Source organism: Manacus candei, unplaced genomic scaffold (assembly GCF_025592945.1).
Source record: "Manacus candei isolate 608988 ecotype Guabito, Panama unplaced genomic scaffold, ASM2559294v1 h1tg000092l, whole genome shotgun sequence".
Lineage (NCBI taxonomy): Eukaryota > Metazoa > Chordata > Aves > Passeriformes > Pipridae > Manacus > Manacus candei.
In genome coordinates, this window is record NW_026138140.1 from 1,065,508 (window position 1) to 1,079,941 (window position 14,434).

Sequence of the window (14,434 nt, forward strand, 5' to 3'; positions counted from 1 at the left end):
AGCTATTTAATCCATTAAAAGATGCACTGGAAAGTGAAACCCTTGAAGCAGCAGAAAGGTTTTAGTTTGGTACACATCAGCAAAAATCTCATCAAACTAGAATAATTTCCCTGTGTTGTTTGTGCAGACCCACGCTTTTAAGGATGCACCTGCTGGACTTCCTAAAATTCCAGTAGCTCGTGCTTCTAGTGAACTATCTCCACGCAATCCACGCGTGGGTGTAAGGACTGACAGGAAAGACCTGACCACCCCTAACATTTCTTCACGTTGTTACAATTCTTCTGCCTTCCCAACATCAAACTGTAACACCCCGCTGCTGCTGAAGCCAGGATTCCCCTGACAACAAACTTCCATGTTTAAATACCTCAGCAGCAGTGCTCTGCCAAATTATCAGAGAGGAGGTATATCACAATCTTTTTTTCCAGGATTATTTGCTTAGAGTTGTTTCACATACAAGCTAGGTGGGAGCTGTAGCTTACCCAGGTCCTGCAACACAGACAAATTTCTTTTTTCCAGTTTCTTTTATCAGCTCTTAGGCACCGGATCTTTGATATTTTTTTTCAAGATATTTTACTGGTTTTTGGCTATCTTGGACCAACTTATATGCGGGTAATGCAATAGAACCATGTCATCCTGTCACCAAAAGTAAGAATACTTTTCAATGGAGATAAATACTTTTAAGCTTATTTTCATCCAGTGCTCCAACACTTTGAAAGTCATACTGTTCATATAAGAAGTTATACTGCCTCTTAATGTGCAACATGCACCACGTCTCCTCACAGTTTTTAGGAATAAGATCTGCAAACAATTAAAGTTCACGCAGCGATGATTTCCCCATATGAAACTCTGCACCCCTATGAGTGGAAAAATCCAACGAGAGGATGCCAAACATGTCGGGCCACCCTCTGAAATCATCTGTGGGATACAGGCCACTAGACCTGCTCTGTGGCTTTTGATTTTGTGTAAAAGGTGCTCCAATTTCCACACATCAAAAATATATCAGAATGTGGTCAAGCAAGTCTGTCAGCTCACTTTCAACACGCCAAATTTTGCATACAATTCTGCCGTGTTCAACCCATGTTTACTGAAATAATAATTAATACAATGGAAGTAGTGACCGGAACTAAATGGAACACTTAGGCTGAACCTCCATTCAGCAAAGGCAAGGCAGGGCCCTTGGCAATGCACCTCTCCTTAAAGTCCTCTAGCCCAAATGTTGCAAATTGTTTAATATGTAAAAATTTTCTTAAGAAAGGATGTTCTTTGATGTTCGATTTTTGTATAGTTTCAAGACTAATCAACAAGAGGAAAGATTTAATCTGTGAAACAGCAGCTAACAAGCAAGCTCTAGGTGATATCCATGCGTTAGAAAAACAAATTATTTGTTGGTAGAACTGCCTTGTTAAGGTTTAGGACTGGACATGCTTCAATGGTCTCAGACCCAGGGGGAGGCTAACAGAACTCGGGAAGGATGTATCACTGACAGCGGACACAAAGAATGCAGGATTTATGGCCACGAGGACATTTGGCAGAACTCCTAAGGAAGAAACTAATAAACCCAAGTCAGCAACTGTGCTGGAATCAGCTCCAACTGGCTAAAAGGTAATTCCCTCCGGGGGAAATGGGAACCACCAACTCAGGGATCCCCGACCCAAGAAACCCACCCACCCAAGAGAAGAGAAAGACTGAGCATGGGGAATAATTAGTATGAGAAGAGGGGCAATCATTAACCAATAGAAGATAGAGTACTAATTAATAAACGAACTGCTATGCAACTTGTAGCCAACGAACACTAATTCCTTTGTTTGCTAAAACGTACAAACAGCAAAAGGTTTTGATAGTTGGGGCGCTCGATTTGTGGAATTCCACCGGGCGCGCGGGGTTGAACGAAGTAATCGATGTCTCTCTGGAGTGTGTAACTACTGCCTTGTTGCACACCGGGGGAGGAAATTTTGCCGACAACGGTGGCAGCCCCGGGAGGGGCAGCGCTCCCCGCCCGGCGGGGCAGAAAGCGGGCGGGAGCCGGGCGAGAGAGCAGGAGCCCCGCGGGGCCGAAAGGGAACCATCTTCCCGACGGGCACTTCCGCCCCGCGATCACTTCCAGGTCGGGAGGGCGGGTTCCGGCGGGGAACGCGGGGACCGGCCGGGCGCCGCCGGGTCCCCGCCGCGCCGTGAGGGGCCCGCAGCGCCCCGGCCGCGAGGGGGCGCCGGGCGGGCGGGCTGAGGGGCCCCGGGCAGCGGCTCCCCCGGGCACGGCTCCCCCGGGCAGCGGCTCCCCCGGGCACGGCTCCCCCGGGCACGGCTCCCCCGGGCACGGCTCCCCCGGCCCCCGCCGGGCGCGGGGCTGCCGCCCGCGCAAGATGTGGGGGCGCCTCTGGGGGTTCCTGTACAACAAATACTTTCGGTTCTGGCTGAAGTGGGTCCTGCGGCTGCTGACCGGGAAGTGCGAGCTGCAGCGCGTCCTGGGCGGCGCCGCGGCGGGGGCGCGGCGGACGCTGAGCGTAGGTAATGGAGGGGCCGGGGCCGGGGCCGGGCCGGAGCTGCGGGAGCGCCGCGAACAGCAGCAGAACCGCGCAGTCGTTTAGGGTGGAAGAGACCTCCGAGCGCAACCACTAAACCCCACCACTGAACCACTAAACCCCACCACTGAGCCGTGTCCCCAAGCGCCACATCTACACGTCTTTCCGATACCTCCCGGGATGGCGACTCAGCCACTTGCCTGGTCAGCCCGTCCCGGTGCCTGACAACCCTTTCAGTGAAGGCGTTTTTTCTTATTTCCAACCTAAGCCTACTCTAGGGTTGGATATAACGACCTGAGGCCGTTTCCTCTTGTCTCTTGTTCCCTGGGAGGAGAGACCGACTCCTCACCTGGCCACAGCCTCCTTCCAGGGAATTGCAGAGGTGTCCCCTCCCAGCCCTCTGGTCTCCAACAGCTGGGAACCAGTGCCTGTCCCGAGTGCTCTGTGCATCCCCTGCGTTCTGTGTTCGCTCCTCCCTTCATTTTAAATGAGAATTTTAAATCAGAATGCCAGAGCTGGTTTCCCTGCACGCTCGTTAAGGTAATTCCAGCGTCTTGCAAAAAATGAATCAGAAATCGTATCTTTTCCCCCAGTCTTCCCATCGCTTTGTATATGTTTTTACCCACTAAAAAATTCACGCAGATGTAAGTGCATTTTTTGGGGGGTGAGGGAGGAAGAGTGATTTAACTTAGAATTCTGCTTATGCAGAATTTTGATCTTAAATAGCAATGGCAAGTTAAGAAACTACATAACATTTTTGTGGTTTCACAATAGCTTGCAGAAATGACCTTTACACTTCCTCATTATTCGGTAATAAACAGAAAACAATTTCTGAAAATAGAAACACGTTGAGACATATTTTTGTTTTGACACCTTTTCAAATTTGTCTTTGTTTTCTACACTTAATTGATGCTTTAAAAAAATGCGAGTCTATTTTCAGCGTTGTACTCGAGGGTTATAAAAAAAAATCTATGTAAATTAAGACCTTCAGTTGCCTGATAGCTGTTCATTTTAGGATTGAGTAATTTTTTTATTATATGTGTTAAAGGGATGCAAAATCTTATAATACTTATATGCTGCAAGAACACCTGTTGTCAATTATTTAAAATACTTCAATTTAACCGGGACATCTTCTTTTTTTTTGTATTGCAGAACATTCACTGGTATCATCAAAGAATAAGGTAAGAGATTCGAGGGATGAAACCTTAATAAAACCTTATTTCAGAGAGAGATCCCTGGAAAAGAACATGTGCATTTACTTTCTGAGAGTGGAGCACTGTAGAGGAATAAAAGGCAGAGAGGAGAGAACAGCATTTTGGGTTGTATGCTGGGGTTAGTTAAGGTTTCTCCAAAATAACCCCATATACCTTCAAATGTTTATTTCCATTGCAACCTCAGCTTGGTTAGCTCTGTGTCTCCTAATTCTGAAGCATTGTTTCCTTGGCTGCATTTGTTTCAATTGCATTAGGAAGAACATGTTTCAATTCAGCAATTGAAAGCGAACAAGAACCTAGACTAAGCAACTCTCCAGCTTTTCATTTATTCTTTATGGAACTCCTGGATAAACACTGTTGTTTGCAGACTGAAAAATTTACAAATTATGCTTTTATGTAATTATTGCAGATCTTTTATATGCAATTTGAGCCAATTTACTGTAAACAATTGCAGTGAATTGACTCTTCTCTTTTTATAGTAAATAATATATACATGGCAGGTATAGAGAAGCTGAGAAATAATAATGAGTTCAATGATTCCTGCCTTCCTTGTGAAGTCATTTGCTGTGTTTACTTCCTAGGTTTTAAGAAATGCTGTACATGTTGAAGAAGCTGAAGTGGAGAAGTGTGTCAGAGATGTAATGAAAGAAAAGAGAATCGAACAGAGGGATACAGGGTATGTCTGGAAACAGAACATAAGTTCTTCATGGCCAGTAACTCTCACTTCTTAGCATGTTCTTGCAGTTGCTTCATCTTATGCAATATTTAAGCCATTCAACACAAGTATTTAGAATGAAATTAGAAAATAAGGTGCAGTTGTGTCCTCACCAGTTCTAGAAAATAAATTGCAAAGTTTTAATTGACATGGATTTGGGATTACTGCATCTCTATTTTGCAAGCCCCTTCTGTTACTCCATATTTGTAACTAATATGATTATTGCATAGATTGATTACAAGAGCTATGTAATTGCTCAGATACATTTGAGAGAGCACAGTGATGCCTGATGAATGTTTGCATTTATTTGCATAAGTAATTAGCAAATGAGAGGGGAAAATTGTGAACAGTTGAAATTTTAGAGTTTAATGAAGTGCTTCTTTGAAAGTTTGACTTCAAGACTCACAAAAAATTTAGGGGTAGGTGAAGGTACAGGGGTCAGGATGATATATGGGGTTTCCTTGTGTCATAGCAGATTTTAGCTAATTTTGATTTATTTTTCTTTCATAATTTAAGCTAAGAGAGCCTGACTGCAGCACTGGAATGGGCTAGGGATTTTTAAAGTATGTGAGATCCATGTGGCAGTGTACTTAATGAATATGCTGTAGTTTGAAAGATAAACATAAAGCACTTCCTAATTCTAGTGTTTACATTGCATTAACATAAGAAAGGTCTTCTCTGGTAGTTCAAGCTGGAATTTATGGCTAATTAGACCTGTTTAATAGCTTCTCTGTGGTGTTTTGTTATTATTTCAGGTTTAAGGCAAATCTGCACATATCCTTACTGCAGATATCAGGTTATAAAAAACTGTATTTGAATGTGGAAAACCTAAGGAAGGTCCCATATGATTCAGAAAATGAAGAACACGAGGAACAGTTAATTGAGGTAAATTAATTTTTTAAATACAAAAGCTGTTTGTTTGGGTTTTTTTTCCCCTCCAAGTCAAACACCTCGAATGAACTTGTTGGTCGTATTCTTAGCAGCTGGCCTATTTAAAGCTCTTTTCTACTTATAAACTGCTAAGCCATTATAGGAGTGACACATTAAAATACAACTTCAAAGCAAAACAGATTAGTAAACTAGAGTTACTTGCACTGGAATTATTTTGTGTGAAATCAGACAACAACAGCAACATGTAAGTAGCAAAATAGGTTTCTAATGGGTCACTGAATGCTACTAAAAAGATATTCAGCCTTATGCATGTGTGTAACTTTGTAAACCAGTCATTACTGAATTAAAAAAAAGTATTTTCCTATTACTGCATCCCTGTCAATGTAGAGACAATGGTTTAATGCTGGAAAATAAAGATTATCAGTAATGTATTTTAGGCAACTCTAAATAATAGCAACCAAATAACGTATTGGTTATTTTAAAAAGCTTGAGGCTTTTTAAAATAGCTTCTACTGTATGTCATTTTCTTAGCACTTCTTAATTATCTCAACTTGCTATGCAATAACATTATGTTATGCTATGCATAACATTGACATGTTATGTATTCACTGAGAATTTGTATTTCAGTTTATAGCTGTCCTATCACAAAATGGTGCATAAATTAATTTCTAAGGTGAAACAAGTATTTGTTTCTTTAGTGTTGTTACAGTCTCTTTGTCTGTGAAGGGAAAGTATCCCATTTAATGTTAAATGTAGTAATTTTTATCATTTCTGAAGTAAGCCATTGTGGCATGACTCCAGATTGCCACTAACAGAAAAGAACAGCATGCAGATTGTATCCTGGTCCCTGGGGAGGGGTTTCTAACATGCAGCAGCAAGTGTTCTGAATTATGTGACTTAGAATGCTGTAGCAGCTGTGTGTAACATGGAAGCATATTTGTGCAGCTCTGGAATTTGCTGATGCCTCACGAGAATCTGAAGGCCAGAATCAGCAAGCAGTGGTGTGACATTGGCTTCCAAGGCGATGATCCCAAAACAGACTTCAGAGGAATGGGTCTGCTGGGCTTAGTGAATCTGGTGTAAGTGAAAAGAAGTATTTATTTTCTTTTGTAACTAGTTTTTGGAATCTGTGTATTTTCTCTAGTTACTGCTATCTCTAATAAAAACTGAGTAGAAGCAAATAGAAACCATTACGTTCTAAATAAGCCAACATTTCTAGCAACTGCACATCTGTAAAATCAACAACGTTGGGTAAAATCAACAAGTGAAGGAAGGGGCAGAAATTTGCCCAAGACACCTTATCTTTTGTTGTCATATGATAGATTTGGTAGGTTGTAACCAACTTGTCAAAAGCTTTAAAAATTCACGAATTAATTATTGCAAAGAGAACCAGATAAGTTTACATATCTTTGCTAAGCTAATTTGTGGACCAGGGTGAACTTCATATTTGCTGTTCAGATCACAATGGCTTATTTTTTTTTACAGTATTAGTTCATGCTGAGTATAACTTAATTTGCTACCTTTTCCTTGGCTTTCACTATGTGCCATTTTTCAGTACAGAGTAGTATTCAGCTTTAGTTTAGAGCTACATATTTTAATGTTGAACACAATGGTTTTTTTATATGAACTGAAACCAATGGAAGATCCTGTTTGACACTGACAGGTATTTCAGTAAGCATTACACCAACGAAGCTCGGCAGATCCTTTCTCGTTCAAATCACCCAAAGCTGGGGTAAGTCACTGGATGATTTTTTTTCTGGCTTGTCCTGTGTAAGAGCTCATGTGATGACTGCCAAGTATGTGTCCAGAAAATTAGGAGGAAAATATTTTTGGGGTTTTTTCCATTAAAGAATAAAAAAAAAGGGCCAAAATAGAAAGGTGTGAGAAACTGAACACTGAAATCAATGCTGGGGTGGGGAACTATGTGCAGCTTTTTTTTTTTTTGAAATGGATTTGCTGGGACAAAAATGTTGCAAAATACTGTCTTTGGTTAACACAGTGAATGCCTTTAACATCATAGTTAGCTTTATTTCTAATAGGCTTAGATTAGATTTAGAAATTAATACTTATTTTTTGCCTTTTACTGATCATGTGTTGGGATGGTAGAGATTGTCTCTTAAGGTCCTCTTTTTTGCTAGGTTTCTGCACTGTAATAAGTATATTCAAACAGATGTTTTGTTCAAATTTAACTTAGTTTTTGAAAGCTTTGCATATTTAAACATTTTACAGGGAAAATATACTCTAAGACCAGTTAGATAAAATAATCTGATCTATCTAGTCCCCTGTTAACTCAGTGACCTACCAAGAGCAGGAGACCTTCATGACTTTGATTCTAAATAATATTGCCCTGTGTAACTAGGTCCTGAATAGGATGTCTGAGACTTTTTGCTCAATTAAATCACCATACAATTTACACAAATGAACTCATATTTATTTTTACTTCCTCCAAAACCACTTTAACTGTTCTTCAAGAATTTCTATTGTGCTTTCTATACAATGCAACAAAAAAACCCAGATTTTTTTCAGCTTGAAGAGCAGGTTGCAACAGCCATTCCATTTATACTGTAACTACATTTTTGACATGCAATTTTTAATATTCCAGCAGATCTAAGGATTTCAAATGAGCAAGTTGAGGTCAACATTGATGGCCTTACCATCTCAATACTGCCCAAAAATTGACTCTTACAGGTATCCTAAAGCAGAGGGAGCTTTTAAGACTTCCAATCCATAAGGTAAAACGAGCCCCACGATTTGTGTTGCAGATATTCCTATGCAATAGTTGGGATCAATCTGACAGAAATGGCATACAGCCTGCTCAAGAACGGTGCTTTAAAGTCTCATCTCTACAACATGGTGGCTGGGTTGCCACAGATGGAGCACTTCCATCAGTTTTACTGTAAGTATCCTCAGCTCCTTTGGTACAGACTTCCAAGGGGAGGCCATGGAGTTTAGGTTTTGGAGTGCACTTCCACTCTTCTCTCATTAGCCAGAGCAAGCTGTGTCTCTTCTTCTTCTTGGATTGGTATTGGAAATGCACCTGATGCTTAAACATTGTACTACAGAAATGTACATTTAAGGTATAATTTGTGTGGCTTTCTATATATTAGAGACTGCTGTTAGAAAACTCAATGTTTGCAGATTTAATTTTTTTTATTAATTATTACAGCACCAAAAGCTTGCTGTAGCCCAGGATGGGACAGTCCTTGTTTTAAGGGATGTCTAAGGGATCATTCTAGGACTAGCTAGATCAAGGCAGGAAATTGTGGAGGTAATTTTTGCAGATCTGTATTTTATTTTCTTCACAGGTTATCTAGTTTATGAGTTTGACAAATTCTGGTTTGAAGAAGAACCAGAAAGCATTATGCACTTCAACCAGTACAGAGAGAAATTCCATGAAAAAGTTAAGGGACTTCTACTGGATTGCAATGTGATACTCACCTTACAAAATACAAAGAAACCATAACTCCTCTGCAAAATTTGAGGTTCTGCATCAAAAAATCAAATGATGCATTTGGATTGAAGTCTTGTGTGTTTCACCAAAAACTGTTTAACAATAGAACTTTTTTTACATTAAAAAAAAAAAATTAGCAAAATTCAGTTAAGAAAGCTTGTACAATCAACCTCTGTTTACAGGTATTTATATGCTATTCTCCAAAGGGCAGCTTTTTAAGAAGGAAGTTAAACAAAAACCAGCCAACAAACCAACACAAAAAAACAACCCACAAATCTCAAGAGCCTCTGGATCACTTGCTTTCACTTTTTTATTTCTTGATGCAGGAACATGAAGCAGGTATTTATGCTGCATCATGTTTTCTATGAATAGGTTTCACAGTTAATTGTCTTTTAAAAGACAGTTTAAGTTCAACTTTTCAACTTTGAACTTAAATTCCAACTTTTTAATGTAATAGTTCAAGTTAAGTTTGATTTGTAGATGAAATTCCCCTGGTTTTAGACTTCTTGTGTTCTTGTTCCATTACATGTCATTATCATTCACTAATCAATGTTAAATTTCTCTGTAATTAAGAGGTCCATGGAGGGGACATATTAGTCATTTATAATTTTGGAGAAGAGGCTTAATCCATCACCACACTGATGTACTTACTAGAAGTTACTTCTGGCTAAGGAAGTTTTTTATCTGTGGATTTGTACCAGCCACTTCCTGTGCTTGGAAGAAGTTTAGTTTGCAAAACAAACAAAAAGAACCACAAGTCATCAGCATGAGGATAAGATTCTCAGGCTAAAGCTACTCTTTCTAAAAGTATTCCTACTGTAAAAATTTTTGATTCTTTATAATCTGACTTCAGATGCTCAGGATGAATGACTTTGTATCTGTTGTCAGCCCTTTCTTCTAGCAGGTAATGGGGCATTCTTAGTGGGAAGTACAAGAGATCTAGTTTAGCCCCTTTATAAATTTTAAAGAAAAACCTTTATTGCAGCTGCAATCCTTATTTTGTGAAAGTAAATTCACATCTGAGTACTAGCCTCTAACAAAGATGTGTTTTCCATGGAAGGGTGCAACTTTGATGTGTACCTTAACCTTACCATCCTCTGACAATCTAGTCATTAGGACTTCTTGTCTATATTGTGACTAATTATTGCTTAGAGCAACTTTAAATGGATTTGGCATGACCATCATTTCATTTTCTAAGAACTACTATTAAATAAGTGCCTTCTGCTTTTTTCAATGTCTTTTATTTTGATTCTGTAACCAGATCACAGCCTTAGAAACTTGATTTATTTGAGAAAAATTCTTTCACGAGGTACCTAAATAGCTCACAGTGGCACAAAATTTGTATGCTAATACAAGCTTTCATGACTTTATTTTTTTTTAAATCATCTCAGGTAAACTAGTTGTAGTCAATGACTAGTCATGAAGAGATTCCTGAAGAATACAAGCATTGAACATGAGAAGGAAAAAAAAAAAAAGAGACAAATCCCTTTTTCTAATGAGTACTGTTACACTACATAAGTATGAAATATATTATAATATGTGGTACTGCATCTCTTAGAGATCATCAAAACCCAATTGGACTTGGCCTTAAGCAGCCTGTTCTGAGGGACTCTGCTTTGGGCAGGAGATTGGACTTCATGATCTCCAGAGGTGCCTTCCCACCTCAGCAGTTCTGTGAGTCTGTATTGTGTAACCAATGACTTGTTGCACTGCATCCACCCACATGCTCTTGATCCCTTTAAGTGTTGGTCAGTACACGTGTAGGAGGAGGTAACACAGTTCTGTTTTCTTTTTATGGTACTTCAGGTGTAGATGAGAGTGTAACAAGTCTAACGTGTGCAGGGTGGAGAAGGGCTCATCTCACCTGTGTTGGGTTGGATGCTGTTCCACTTGGGGAAAAAAAAAAAAAAAAGGAAAAGCACTGTGAAGATGCTCAGAGGGAGAGTGTTTATGGTTATGCCCTGGCTTGTAAACCAGACAGTTAAACTGACCACATTAGATACAAAACTGACCATGGGAAGCCCAGTTCTTTTGCTACTTCCAGGTACTTGGATCCTGCAATTCTCACCACTGAAAAGCTGAGATCCTGTGGAGAGCATTCTGTGATTCAGGTCCTGCAGTGAAGACCCTTGCAGACATTGGACATGCCTAAAATCTGAGGAAGGAAGTGGAAAGTGGACTCCTTCCAATTATGCTTTCTAGCCTCAGCTTCTGTTGAGTTTGTCTCCATTAATAACTTTTGCTACTGCTTGTAGATCTCCTTTGCAAGCAACACGAGTGACTGAATTTCAGAGGTGACCCCAGTATGTTTAGCAGCAGCAGGAAAGGAGATCCTATTCTTTATTTTCATCTACTGCTTTCTAGCTAGCAACAAAGCTGCTTGAGACACCTCTCTAAACACTACCCCGAGCTAGGTTTGCAAGCTCTATTTTTTTTGGCAACAGTTGCAAAAATAATCTACACCCTTGTCTTTCCAGCAGTGAAACTTTAACTGGGCTCCTTGTTCACTGGGAGACTGACATTTGACTATTGCCGGGGCTTCTAAAGCCCAACCATCAAGTTTCAGATTTCCTATCACACAGCGGAGGTGTTTTAGTGTAGAATGTAGATAGAGCTTAGTGTGAGATGTATCTCTGTTTAGCTTTTTTTCTTTTTGAATCAATGAGTGACCTGGGACTAAACTGTGGCAGTATACAAGGGGAAAAAGTAAACCCAGTGAGTGAGGCATATGGGAATACATTAGTTTGCATGTTGTAATTAAGGTGAATGTTTGTGTTAGGCTCCAGTACGCCTTCCCAGTAAAGACTCAGAATTTGCATGCCCAGTAATTCTGTCTAGGAGTCACTCACTATATGTAGACTAGTACTGGGTGTCCCTGTTTGCACCACTGGTAGGCTAATTGTATTATGGTGGTAGGTAGAAGACATGGAAAAAGGTAAAATTGTGTTTAGGGAATGGAAGAACGATGTTTTACTAGTCAGCACCAATTTATGCCAACTCCATAGTAGAGTGACAATCCTGAGGTTATGGAAGATTGGAAATAGAGGTAGGCCACCTTTCTGCAAGGTTTATATATCAATTTGTTCAGCATCAGAATTTGTTGCTCACAGGTTATTCTGAGAGTATTAAAAACTTGCTAAATTCTCTTATTATTTTTTAACCATCATGCTTCAAAGTACATACTGCCTTTTTAGAATTTGCAAGTGCTGTTAGTTTTCTAACTTGCTGCCTCTTTAAAGCATTCACTCTGTGAAAGCTTGTATGCAATAGTCATTTAAGAAAAAAATTCTAAAACTTAAGACAAGGTGGTTCTCTAAATTTTTTGTTGTTCCTGTAGCAACTGTTTAACAAACTACCTCCACTTTTGTTGTTTAGTGTATGCTTGAAACGTGGTACCACTCTATGAACAAAATAATCTGAAGATAAGTAGTTTACCACAAGCAAAAGTAAAATCTAGTCTTTCACTAAGTAAACACTTTGCTTCATAAGTAACCAACTTGACTGGAAAGTGATCTGAAGACAGTGCTACTTAGGAGGAAAGAAAATGAGAATGTTTTTAAGCTGGTTGTGCTTCTGTCATCTGATACAGCCATGTAAAGGATAGGGCGTTTTGTCCTAAAGGACAAGTGGAAAAGGGGCCAATTTAAACATCTCAGATAAACAGTTTTGGATTTTCACTCTTTGAAAAACAAAACCAAAAACATGCAAAGAGCAGTTAGACACACACAAAGCCCCAAGCAGTGGTTTTCCAGACCTTCCATCCCAGTTTAAAATAAAACTTTATGAAAAAATTACTTAGCCTTGTTTTAGGAATTATCATAATGAAAAAGTTTGTATTGAGTTAGGTGGGCAGTCAGTATTCTTGAAAATACTGCTAGTGAATGCGTGGTGAAAGATGTAACCTGTGATTTCTTTCTGTCATACTTGTTTGTGTTGCTGTAGTACAATGTTGACTAATTTTTGGACTGATGTTTCTTGTGCCAGTCTAGATACTGTCTTTCTTTCTCTAGGGAATTAAAAACAACCCAGCCCAAGACAGCTTGTGGGCAGTTTCTTCTTATCACACTGTGCTTAGATAGCTGCATACTAATAGGAATCCCTGTTTACCATGATATAAAAGCAATAATGTAAACTGTGATGTCCGTGTAATAGAGATGTTTACAATGGTAGCAAATAAAGAACGGGTTATTCCAAACTATTGTCAGCATTAGTGTGTTTGGCCTGCTAGAAAATGTAAGAGCTTTCACTTAGCTGTGCCCTCTGTTCATGCACCTGCACTGGGATGTGAGAGAAAGCTTTTTCCTAGCTTTTTTTTTTCTTTCCCTCCCCTCTCCACTCCCCTACAGCTCCAAGAACTTGTTTAGAGGTCTCTGGCTCTTGTACTGGGCTTGCATTTGTGCCTAGGAAAATAGGCATTGTTAGGAACTAATACTACAGCACCAACTGTTGAAATGGTGGGCAGCAGAACATCTGTATGCATGGAAGCTGAACTGGCAAACGCAACAACAGCTGGAACAAAGGCCAGCTGGCTCACACAGACCTCCTAGTTTTTAGATCAGCATCCAAGATATGTACTTTAAATCAAACACAAGAAGAAAGGAGTAAGATTTAAATTTGACTGTGAGATCCACACAGAAAGTGTTTGTTTTTACCTCTCAAGATAAGTCCAATACCACAGACAAACAAGCTTACACCCAAGTCCACTTGGTATCTTACATCTAACAGGAAATGCTGCAGTGGGAAAGTCCGAGTTAGACACATCTTACAGATTTGGGAGTACTACAGCCTGGAACACTCCCTCACTCCCTGTTACCCTGAATGAAGTCTCAGCCACAGTGCATTGCTGCACAGACCAACAGCATTCCTGGGAGGCCAGAGGAGATGCTTCCTGCTTGGCTTAGCAGAGGGGCTTCCCAGCCCTCAGCTCACTTTGTTCTACACCCCAGTAGAAAGGTGGCAGCATCCCTTTTGTCACATTCTTTTGGTCCAGGCCACAGAAAACAGACCTCACTTCCTTGAAAAGAGCACATACAAATGGCATAGTGGGGTGGAAGGAGACAGAGAGGGGCTTTGCTGCGTTTCTTTAGCTGGAGTGCCACATTACTCTCCAGGGATGGAGCAGAGTTTTGATTTTTGAATGTAAGAAAAAATTACACAGATGGGCTGCTGCAAGTGGTAGAGGTTTATTACTGCTTTTTTTTCAGTTCCTTTTTAAATCCTTACTTCAAAAGCTCTGTTTTAGGCTTTAAAAGAAAACCGAAAACCAAACCCACCCACACAAAAAAAACCCAAAACACCTCACAAAAGCAATTTTGTTTGAAGGACCTGAAAGTTAACTCTCAGAGGCCACTGGAAATGTGGTTTTGTTCAGGGGAGCAAAACTCCAAGAACAAAATCTGCAAGCTGGAGAACAACTCTAGAGAACATTTCTGGAGAAAGAAGGAGAAACCCTCAAAACCCTCAGAGGTTGGTGGGTTTTTTTTTTTTAAACCTCTGTGTGTGCTGGCGTGTCTTCATCCCCATACAAGCTAAGTTAAATAATTTGCTTGGGTTTTTTCAGTTCATTTGTATCTCCCAGGCAGCCTTTTTTTCTGCTTCTGAGGTAGAGTTAATTTTCTTCACAGTGTCTGGTATGGGGCTGTGT

The 14,434-nt window shown here is 40.1% G+C and overlaps 1 protein-coding gene across 1 annotated transcript; it reads left to right on the forward strand.

The window, feature by feature from the left end:
- Positions 1–2,281: 2,281 nt before the first annotated feature.
- ELMOD2 (ELMO domain containing 2) lies at positions 2,282–12,985 on the forward strand. Its single transcript, XM_051768154.1, has 8 exons — positions 2,282–2,505; positions 3,672–3,700; positions 4,315–4,409; positions 5,204–5,333; positions 6,285–6,418; positions 7,003–7,071; positions 8,102–8,235; positions 8,645–12,985. The coding sequence occupies exons 1-8, from the start codon at positions 2,361–2,363 to the stop codon at positions 8,800–8,802; spliced, it is 894 nt and encodes a 297-aa protein (XP_051624114.1). The 5' UTR covers positions 2,282–2,360; the 3' UTR covers positions 8,803–12,985.
- Positions 12,986–14,434: the final 1,449 nt, after the last annotated feature.

Bases quoted from the DNA above. Each gene is read 5' to 3' on its own strand.
- ELMOD2 (XM_051768154.1), top strand. From the start codon at position 2,361: ATGTGGGGGCGCCTCTGGGGGTTCCTGTACAACAAATACTTTCGGTTC. The intron at 2,506-3,671 runs GTAATGGAGGGG...TTTGTATTGCAG, and splicing joins GCGGCGGACGCTGAGCGTAG to AACATTCACTGGTATCATCA. The intron at 6,419-7,002 runs GTAAGTGAAAAG...TGACACTGACAG, and splicing joins CTGGGCTTAGTGAATCTGGT to GTATTTCAGTAAGCATTACA.